This window comes from Corapipo altera, unplaced genomic scaffold (genome assembly GCF_003945725.1).
Source record: "Corapipo altera isolate COAL_440 unplaced genomic scaffold, ASM394572v1 65, whole genome shotgun sequence".
NCBI lineage: Eukaryota > Metazoa > Chordata > Aves > Passeriformes > Pipridae > Corapipo > Corapipo altera.
Genome location: NW_020884891.1, coordinates 7,796,679 through 7,807,500, shown reverse-complemented (window position 1 = coordinate 7,807,500; position 10,822 = coordinate 7,796,679). Strand labels below are relative to the sequence as shown.

The 10,822-nt window shown below is 43.4% G+C and overlaps 1 protein-coding gene across 1 annotated transcript; it reads right to left on the bottom strand.

The window, feature by feature from the left end:
• Window positions 1-1,170: 1,170 nt before the first annotated feature.
• On the bottom strand, window positions 1,171-10,445 carry ESX1 (ESX homeobox 1). Its single transcript, XM_027645146.1, has 5 exons — window positions 10,346-10,445; window positions 10,025-10,238; window positions 9,902-9,947; window positions 3,903-4,189; window positions 1,171-2,567 (listed from the first exon to the last, which is right to left on the bottom strand). The coding sequence occupies exons 1-5, from the start codon at window positions 10,443-10,445 to the stop codon at window positions 2,342-2,344; spliced, it is 873 nt and encodes a 290-aa protein (XP_027500947.1). The 3' UTR covers window positions 1,171-2,341.
• Between the last annotated feature and the right edge of the window lie 377 nt (window positions 10,446-10,822).

The window sequence follows — 10,822 nt, the reverse complement described above, 5'->3', positions numbered from 1 at the left end:
ATCCCTAGCTATTGGAAAAATTTTGTTGATAGATGAAAGTTATCTTGGATGTTAACTGCTGAAATTTAGCTTGTGAATTTGATCCACTCACATGCCTGAGTGTGATCTCTGTGCCCTGTAGTCAGTAATGAAGATTTTAGTGATTATATAGGACCTACTATTTCATGCAATGTATTAAAACAACCTTCAGCTGTTATTTTTCACATGCTGCTTCCAGTGAATTTTGTCTAGGAATTTGGCAAAAATACCTGAGTTTTATTATTATTGCAGAGTTCTTTTCTCAGTGACTCATGGCAAATGCAGGACAGTTTCTGCCACTTTAAATGAAACAGTGAGAGTCTCCTTTCCTGCAGAATCTCTTTGCATTGCAAGAGCCAGACACTGGTGGTAAGGAAAGATGCCACAGAAGCTTGTACAGAACAGGAGTTGTGTAATGACAGTTTTCAAGCCATTAACCTACTTAAAAGGTTAATTTGGAACAAACTCAGTGCTTGAATGGATACTGTGTTGTGCTGCCAGTTGGCAGCCTGGGCCATGAGAGTGGACTGGTGGAAGCAAATAGCTGTTGTGGAAGAAACACACTTTGTGTGAGAGGTCCTGGTTACATCACTTCCCCAGCCTCCTGCTGCTCCATGCACAGCACAGCTTTAGTGCTACTCGGGTGGGAAGCTGGCTTTTCCTAACAGTGAAATGCCAGCACCTTCTCCTACCTGTGAGGTCTACAAACCCAGAAATACTTCCACTGTTTTGGTAGGTTGTGACTCAAGAGCAGCCCAAGAAATGAGTATTTCAGAGGAAATGGAAAACTGATCTGTCTGATCCAGCAAACTGCCTTCTCTGTCACATACCCAAGTACAAGCTCAGCAGAGTCTCCAGAAGCAGCAGTGAGGTAGCTGGAGCTCTGCACCTCAACCTGCAGTCTTAAGAATAGTCCCAGAGCTGCCTGGAGACACAAGTTCTAAAATATACAAAATCTTTTCAGTGTAAATGTATTTGAGGATGGTTTTGAGGAATGAGGCAGCACCAATGGAGGAGTTCTATGCTGTCCCATCGACCCACAGAAACAGAGCTTGCTTGGACCTCAGCTAGAGATGTGGGAAAGATGATCTCCATGTGCAACCAGCTATTGGCCTTTCTTTTGTAACTGCTAAGCAACAATTAGCACTTCTATAACTCTGCCATTTGCACAGTGTCATGTTTGTTTAATCAGTCCTCACAACAGCCCTGTGAGGTAGGGGAGAAAGCTGCAAAAGGAGGATACTACTTATCCTCACTTCACACTAAAGCATCAGACCTGTAGAGAGTTGTTCTCAGTCCCATGTCCTGGATGGAGAAATTCAGCAAAGACTTTAAAACGACCTGTCTTGAGGCCAGAGAGGAATCCAGGATTTTGAAGACTGTAGACACTTGCTCAGTAAAGACTCAGTTTTCACTCATTCCAGCATCAGTCCAAGGAAGAATTTAACACTTCACATTTAGTTTTCACTTAAATTCTGAACCTACTCAAGGCATGAAATGTCTCAAAACGTACAAGTAATCTGTTAACTTACTGGTCTCAGCTAGAGATGTGCCAGAAATCTTGCTATAAGTATTCAGCAACTTCATATTTACAGCTCTGAGCTACTGATTGACAAGTATGTACATACACGGAGAACTACACACAATTTACTGCACACTGATAATCCACTTCCACAGATACAGTTTTCATATACAAAGGTTAAACTTTTTTAACTACTAAAACATTGCCACCCTGAACATAAAGCAAACTCTTTTTAAAAATTCAAAACAAGGTATTCTTTGTACAAACCTAGTTCTGAATCAAAAGGCCATACTGAAAACAGTCCCCATCTTTTTCCTGCTAAGTCTGTCTAGAATGCAATATTTCACTGGCATTTGCACTTCAACATGAAGCATGGTCTCCAAGTTAATAACTGTGTACAGATTCTTACATCTCAAGTAGTGCACGTAAGAGTTCCTCCTGAGAAGTAAGTTAAGAATTGCTTAGAAAACTGGTTATTTCTACAAACAATTTGGAACCTTTGGACTAGCATCTGGTGAGTCTGGTGATTTCAAAGCTTCAGATTCATGTTGGGCTGATTTACAAAGAAGAGATAGTTCCTGTTTCTGCAGTGTGAGAAATTATGCAAGCCAACTTACTACCTGATTTAATGTTGTAATGAAGGAAAACCATCTTTAGCAGGGTTATTCCTCTGAAGATACAGGAACTACAGCTCTGCGTGTGTGTGTTTTCTTTTTTTTTAAACGTGTCTCTCTAACGAGAGCTACTTATTGGAGAAGGCATTCACTTCCCCCTCCGTGGTTGTAGTCTGTGGGAGAGCTCCTAACAAAGTTCTTTGTTAGTGTTTGTAAGACTGGAGATGAGGTTTAATTGAGGGATTTGTGCTGAATGTTCTTTCGCTTTGAGTCTTAGTGCTGCAATGCTTGACGTTTTCCTTTCAACTGCTGCTGGATCAGTGAAGGCAGTAAGAGCAGGGTCTGACGGGGGTCCAGGAGCTTTCATTAGTACTGAAGCTGTTGTCACGAGAGGATTTAAAGCATTGAGAAACCTGTATTTGAAAGAAGTCAATATTATCCAAATTAAGAATTGTTTTGGAGAACAAGTACTTACTGAGTTGCAGCTTCCCCCACCCAAAGTATTGGAAAAAAATGTGCCAAAATTTCCAGTTTCTTCCACGTGTACATTTTGTTTTAGCTTGATTTTGCAACATAGTCTCTTGCCTTTAAAAAAAACAAACCAAACCAAAACCAACCAGAAAACCCCACCCTAAATAAAAAACCAAAACACTTTTAAATAAAATGAAAAAGAGATGATCAGACATGGTATGCAGATACCTAGACAAGCATTTGCTTAACTCCTCATGCTAAATCCTTTCTAAACAAACCTGGGATGCTGCAGATCAGCCTGTTCTCTGAAAGCAATAAACCATCTCATAAAAAGACCAATTTATATGGCTGTTTATGCAGCCAATTTGTTCAGATCAACTGATTCCATGTGAAAAGCAGCATTTGTTTGTCTGTTAATGTGGAACTACCATACAAGCTCCTGTTTCAGTAAGAGTGCTGTCTTCTATTTTTATAAATATTTTTATATTTTAAATATATATATATTTATATATCAACATACCTATTACATGTATACAGGCACACATACACTACACACATGCTTTTTTCCTATTTTATGGGGTACACTAGAGCAGCAGTAGTATTTTGCTGATAAATTTCAGGTTGCCAGGCAAGAAAGCCCAGACAGCAGGTTCAGCCAAAATGAATTGCTGGGGTGTCTGACTACAGAGAAAGAAAAGGAGACTGGCTATGGGCTCGTTCTGTGTGCTGAGAGCACATCACCTGCCAAGGGAAATGGGCTGGCTTTTAGTAGGACATGTAAGAGTCAGGAAGATCTCTCTCAATCTCTCTCTCTCAATCTCTCTCTCGAGCTGTGTCTCTATACATAGCCAGGCTCCCAGTCTTCTGAGAAGAAATGTTAAATACCTTTATTCTGTCAAATCACCTACACACCATGTCTGCCTGCAGCCACATCTTTATGGTGTATAACCTGTGTTAGCCTGAGACAAGGATGAAGCTGCAGCCACCCAGGTCACAGCAGTCTGTGTGAAGACTAGAGTTCAGTGAGACCAAAACTGCAGTAAGTATGCACAACTGGTCTTCAAAAAACAATTACATGTTAATTTTTTACTAGCATGACAAACCTAAATCTTGCCATTCCTAATCAAGCTATCCTACATGGGAACTAACCCATTTTATTAAGTTTATTTCTCCATGGGAACACATTTATTGAGAACATGTGAGTATGAAAGTAAAAAAAATTGCAGCATTTTTTAACGGTTTAGAGATTTAGAAAAAAAAATAAATTGATTCTGTACCTTCCAAAATGTGGATTTAAAATAGGATTTCTGAAGAGAGAAGTCCAGGTAAGGCTGTTGAGGCCAAATGGCCCTAAGGTTGAAGGACTAAAAGCTGGAGACATGGATGGCACAGCCAATGTTGAAAGAGGCATTGACCTCCACGTGGGATCTAGGAGGGGAGAATGACTCAGTGGAACATCCAAAAATAGACCAAGTGGGTGTGTTAAGGAGATTCCTGGAACAGTCCCCAGAATTTCATTTTTTTCACGTTTTCTCCACTTTGCCCTTCTGTTTTGGAACCAGACCTTCAATAAAAAATTATAAAGGCATTAGATGAACTTACTCTGTAGCTTGTCTTACCAGATACTACTGCATGCATTGATGCAGGTGGCAAAATATTTACTGTTAAACCCAAACCCCCTTCCTTTAATACAAAAGATCCATTCATAAATGCCTTAGTGGGTTTATTAACAAATAAATCACTTGCAAGTATTGTAAATTTGACTACTCACATATGTTTTAAAGCCATTGTAATACCTATCACCAGAAAACTCATGAGCAGTTATTAAAAATTATCATTCTCCCTTTCATAAGTTATTTATTGAAAGTTAAACTTCAACAAAGCCATTCAAGAGGTGGCTATTTCTGTACAGATACCTCAGGAAGCAACTTAATCATGACTGTAGGAGTAACTAGGCCAAACAGATCATGTGCTTTTTATCTTGGTAGCTGCATCACACAGTTTTATGTAGAGAATTCAAAAGGAAAATGAGAACTTTTGCCATCTACTGTGAATGCAAACAGCACATGAAAGTGTTTAACTGAACTGTAGTGAAAGCCAATACTAAACTAGAAAATCTAGTAAGCAGTATTGGAACAGGGTATCAAGCTGTTTCTAAAAGGGCTCTAGCTACTATTAGGTTTGTGTAGTACACTGGTGAGTATGTTGCCTCTTCAAGCCTGACTAGTCATTACTTTAGCCCATTAAACATCTTTTAAAGACTTTAGTCAACTGAATCTACAGATCAGAAAACTGAGGCTTCACACTGTTATTCTTTAGCATTCACTGAGCAGAATGTTCAGACTCAGGATGGCAGCAAAGAGGAGTGAAGAGTATCAGCTCTAAAGTGAGGAAGAGACTCTAAATCAAGGATATATAAAAATGCCAAAAATGTGAACACAAAAGATGTTGAACTCAACATCCAAATGTAACTCAGCAGCTCAGGTTCCTCCAGCCCCCTCGGCAGTGGAGGCCACTGGAGGTGGATTCTGAACTGGATCTGGATTTGGAAGAAAGGCTTTAGCTGTGGCCCATAATCTCATTCAGCAGTCTGGTATATAACTACTGTTGCAATTCAGTGAGCTGCTTGCAAGCACCTCCTATGTATAAAACTTGAATGCACTAATCAGGGTTCAATATTATAAATAATAATGATAAATAGAGAGTGGTAACACAAGGAAGAAGAGTTGTTTGAAAGGCCAATTTGTGTCCTGGATAAAATTATGACTCTCTAAAATTTACTTCTGATTTACAGCAAAGGGAAACTTCAAATATGAGGGTCTTTTACCATAATAATGTAGATGACTTCTTAATAAGAATCTATCAAGGCTACTAAAGCAAACTAAAATCATAAAATTAAACTGCAAAAATTCAAGTATCAAAAAAACTACAACATGTTCTAAAATTAGTTATTCCTCTGATATTGGTATTTCTGAAATAGTAAAATTCTACAGAAACCTGTATTATGACTTTGGAAGCAGAAGTTTAACAGATGCATGCTTTTTCAATAGTTTCTTTTCGTATCCGCAATTACATTCCAGCCAAAAAATGTTTTCAGAGAGTTTTAAATAACAACTAAAAATCAGGTTTTTGGGGGTCCCGGTTTCGCTGTTTGCTTTATCTCAGACATGCCATATAACCATTTCCAGAAATGTGACTTACCTTCAGGTGCTCAAATAACATGAAGTGTGTTTGGAGGGAAGGCCCTTCGCACACTGCAGCACGTCCAACCTTTGTGTCCCTCTGTCAGTAACAACTGCCTCCTTCAAAGCACTCGCTCTGGGGTTTTCAGGAGCCAGCTGAAGGACTACTACTCTACTCCTTTCAGTGCATCTAGTATCTTTTCACTGTGTGTTGCTGTTCTCCTGGAGGAGGGATTTATATCCCTTGGGTTACATATGTAACTGTCTCGCTGCACAAGCAGTGGGCAGAAAAGTCAGAACATCAAAATTGTGATGCTGTTACTTAAAATTCTTGAGTGCTTTGACTCATTCTTTGGTCCTTTCTCCAGCAGCCCGTGGCTTTCAGTGGTCAGATGTCTTACAAAGGAATATCTGAACCCCTGAAACGCCAGGCAGCTGTGCCCGTGTGACAGGGAGGACACTTGGTCTGTATTAGTCCAACACAGGGGGCTGGTAAGAAAAAAAACCAACTCAATTACTGAGATCAGATGACTTTAAGTCACTATTAACCAGTAATCCTAAATATTTGTAAGTGGAGCTTAGCTAAGATCTCATAGCAGAAGATCAACTCAAAGGTGTTAGTGTTTTCTGTGAAAATAAAATCCAGTTGAAAAGGCAGTGAACTGTCTTGCACTGCAGATATGCAGATACAGCCTTTCCTAAAAAGGATAAATGCTGCCAAGGTGTTCATGGCCTTACTAAATCTTAGCACTGTTCTTCAATCTGTTCTTGATAAAGAAGCCTAACACAAAATGAGATATCTGCTTTCCTGCTTTCTCTGCCTAAAGCAAATCCATTTGATCACTGCAGTGCAGATGTGCACTCTAACTACAAAATAATTTTTTTAATGTTACAGGTAATTTCAGGCTTAAAAGCAAACTTTAGTCATCTTTCAGATTTTTTATTTATCAAACTGGAAGGAAATGCCAGCATACATATCTAATAATTACCTTTAGAAAAAGGCTGGCTTTCAGTTCCTTAGTATTACAAACATCAATGCAAGTGGTAATAGAAGAGCAGATCCATGGCTCATACCTTACACTGACATGAGAAACAGCTTTCAAAATCTACTGCATACATTACAGTCATTAACATTCAGATTAGTCATCTTGAACCTTTTGTTAAGTGGTTTTCCTTTGCCTCAAATAAAAGGCTTAACTTGCCTTTACTCTGTTTTCAGACACATCTCAAGTGCCAAACTAACCATAACAGAAACTGCTATACCAGTCTTAAGATTTTTATGGTATGACTGTAACATCAGTGATAAAATACTGTGGAAAAAACCCACATTACTTACTACTGAAAGATGAGTTTTAAACCATCAAGTTTGAATTGTACGCTAAACATTACCCAGATTATATTTGCAATTACAGCATATCTGACAAGAGATATAGGTCTTTCATAAAGGAAAAGGTGAGCATGTAAAATTTGATACCTTTCTTGCTGTAATTTTCTTTAAAAATGTATCCTATTTAATTGATGTAATACCTAATGACGCTAAAAAGAAACAGATGTGTCTAACTGTTTCTGCTGCAGCTGAATAAGAGGGTTATAATGAGAAAATATGACAAGGATCCCCAGATCCATTATATCTGTAAGCTCGTGTTTTAAAACTGATGCGATTTATGGTACTGAAATACCCATGGAATGTTTTACTGCTCACGTTAACAAAATAACATATTCTTTTAACTTTTTCTTGGTTTCCTCCCATCCTAACAGTATGAATTATGAGAAGCAGAATGGCAACAACAGATGCAAATGCTACTGAAGAGCACCCCAGCATGGCTCCAGGTTATGAAAAGGTTTTGCAGACTCTCCGACTACTCCTTTCCCAAGGTAAGGAATGCTGCCATCTCCCCTCCTCTGTACAAATAATAATGGGGGCTACATTACATGTATATGTACATTACATATACAAGTAAATAATGGGGGTTGGGTGAGGGGATCTCTTTGAAGTGATGCTGAAATGAGCATATGTTCACGCAATTTTTTTTCTTATTTGTTCATTTTCATGTAAGATTCAAAATGCAAGAGGAGGAACAATGCTGTGCCTGGTACCCGTTTCAGCTGGCTGATGGAAGGCTGTCCCCAGAGAAGCAAACCTCAATTTGAAAACATACTGAGGTGAAGAAATGGTCTGGCTGCATTGGGTAAGATCAGTTTGTTCAGTTTACACTCGAGTAAATAAAGAGATACCAGTTTTCATGTCAACTGGTTTAGCCAGGTACCGTGGGACAGGACTGGAAGTGTTCACTTCACATGGGATGCCTTACAGAGCAATTACGAGCACAGGACATGAGGCAAGCATTTGGGAATTAAGGTAGCTTGCTTAGTACATCACCATTGATACAGTACCTATTCCTATGTATCCCCTTCCCTCCAGGCTAAGCCCCATTTCCCACAGGATAAGAACACATGCACTGGAGCTGAGGCACTGTGCACTGCAAGCTCACCCTAAACAACTGTGCTGACTCTGTGCTCTGTGCCCAGGAGACTTGTGTTAAGATGTGATATCTTAAGGAGGTAAGGAGGTGCCAGGAACAGCTCTCTGCTGTTCCTTCCATCCACTGTGGATGCACCAGCTCTGCTATTTCCCTTGTTAATTCCTTTTTTACTCCATCAAACATAAACATTTCAATTTCTTCTTGGTGAGTCATTGAGACAAGAGTCCCTCTTTGCCATATACCACTGCACCATTCCTTCACAGGATCTACAGAGCATGTACCTCACAAAGGGAATATGACAGTAACAGTAAATTAACAGCTTTCCACCCATATCTTTTCCACTGTTAGATACCATGTGTAATTGCCAGAGACTGGGCCATTTCAGTGACTGAAGGTTTTAGGGACTGTTGATGGTAGGAAGAGGAGAGGGCACATAATTTCCCCCAAGTCCAAAAAAGAGAGATGAAAAGTGCATCTAGATATTCTCAGATGCGTCACTTGTGAAGTACCATTCATACTTCTAAGGCCTTTTCTGAAGATGGTGCATATTAAAAAAAAACAAACTAAAGAAGTTACAATTTTACAGACATTAGCTAGTGTGAACCATCACCAATTCAGTGACTGAAGTAATGACAACGTATACAAACACGGATCTGGCATCAACAGTAACAAAGCTACAGGAGTTAGTAGGGCTGTCACACTGAGCAGCTGTACCAGTTCTCAGTCTTTCACAAGTAGGCACAAACCCAGAGCTGTGCTGGAACAGTCAATATCTGATATACAGAACAAGCCAAATTTAGTGCAATTGTCATTTTGAGCTTAAAAAGCCTTCGCACCTTTTGAAACAACTATTATTTTTTTAAGGCTATAGTTTCTGTATGAAAAAGGATTTCTAGGTTATACAAGAGATGAATCTAAAGAAACTGCTTCTTAAGAGGTATTGTTAAGCAGGAGTGCACAGAGTCAGGAAAAGTTACTAAGGGTTATTTGTAGTTTAAGCAGACTGCAGGCTACAAGTCATTAGTGTCTGTCTCTGTATGATGAAGCTCTACAGGCATTGTTACAATCACAGTCAGGAAATTTTTCTGGACAGTGCCTGACTGTCATATATGAATGTCAAATTAATCTTTCATTTGTTTTAACCAGTCATTTAGAAGTGTGACTGTTTTATGGAGCTAAGTTAGAGCAAGAAGAGGATGTAAACTTCACTGCAGCCTGGGTAAATAACTTTGGATGCCCCACAGAACCCCTCATTTGCTGTGAACCACCTGATTTATTTTTTTTAAAAAAGCTGTTTCAGCACTCAGGAGACGGTACCTGCCTTTAGACCCACGAAGGCGGCAGCACCTGCGGGTGTGAAGCGCAACCCGGGAGCGCCCCCGAACCCTTTCCCCGCCGCGGAGGTACCGCGCCCCTTCCCCCGTCCCTTCAGCACCCCCCGGCGCGGACGGGACGCGGTCCCGGCCCCGCCGCTATTCCCTTCCCTTCTCTCCCGGCTGAGCACGGGGACAGCGCCCTGTGTTCCCCCTGCTCTCAGCGCTCCTGGGGCGTCTCTGAGCTCGCCCCCAGCCCCCAGGAGGGCTCCCCGGCACTGCCGCGCAGGTCACTCACCTGCACCCGGGCTTCCGTCAGGTCCAGGCGCAGGGCCAGCTCCTCTCTGCGGGGCACACACGGTTAGCGCCGGAGCCTGGCGGCCGCCCCGCACGGCCCCCCCCCGCCCGCCCCTCCCGCTACCTGGTGAACACGTCGGGGTAGTGCGACTTGCGGAAGGCGCGCTCCAGCTCCTCCAGCTGGAAGGTGCTGAACGTGGTGCGGTAGCGCCGCTGCTTCCTCTTCACCGGACCGGGCGCCTCGGGGCCGGGCGGGCGCCCCCCGCGCCCCTCGGCCGGCGGATCCTCCGCGGGGCTGCGCGCCCGGACGGGCCGCGGCGGCACCGAGCGCTCCGCGCCTGCGGGGGAGAACCGCGGAGTTACCGGGGCGGGCGGGGAGCGCCCCGCCGCCCCTCACCGTGCCCACCGCGCCGCCCGCCCCGCCCCGCACCGCGCTGCTCCTCACCGCGCTGCCCCGCGGCGGGGCCCCGGCCCAGGATGCTGTCGATGAAGTAGGAGGTGAGCAGGTGCAGGGCCGGCGGGGCGGCGGGGGCCGCGCTCTGCATGGCTGCGGGCCGGCGGCGGGGCAAGGCCCCCGCGCCGCTCCCGGTTTTATGGTGGCGGGCAGCGCCCGGCTCCGCGCCCCGGCATTAGCATTTCATTAGCGCGTGGCGTCAAGGCCGGGGGTGGGACGCGCCGGGCCCCGCTCGCCGCGCAGGGGCCGGGCCGCCTCCCCCGGGGGGCAGGGAGAGCCGCCCCGTCGGGGCAGCCTCGGGGCAGGGCGATGCCCTGCTGCCCTGCCCTGCCCTGCCCTGCCCTGCCCTCGGGCCTTACCGACCGCTCCCGCGGGCCGGTGGTAACTTTTTCAAAGCTCCTTCGAGGGCGCGGAGCGACTGCGGTGAAGTCGATGCCTAAGGCATCAAAGTTGTGCGGCTCGGTCGGC

Coding starts and splice junctions, on each gene's coding strand:
- ESX1 (XM_027645146.1), bottom strand. CDS start 10,445: ATGCAGAGCGCGGCCCCCGCCGCCCCGCCGGCCCTGCACCTGCTCACC. Junction 10,239..10,345: donor CCCCGCCGCGGGGCAGCGCG/GTGAGGAGCAGC, acceptor TCTCCCCCGCAG/GCGCGGAGCGCTCGGTGCCG. Junction 4,190..9,901: donor TGACGGAAGCCCGGGTGCAG/GTGAGTGACCTG, acceptor TTTTTATTGAAG/GTCTGGTTCCAAAACAGAAG.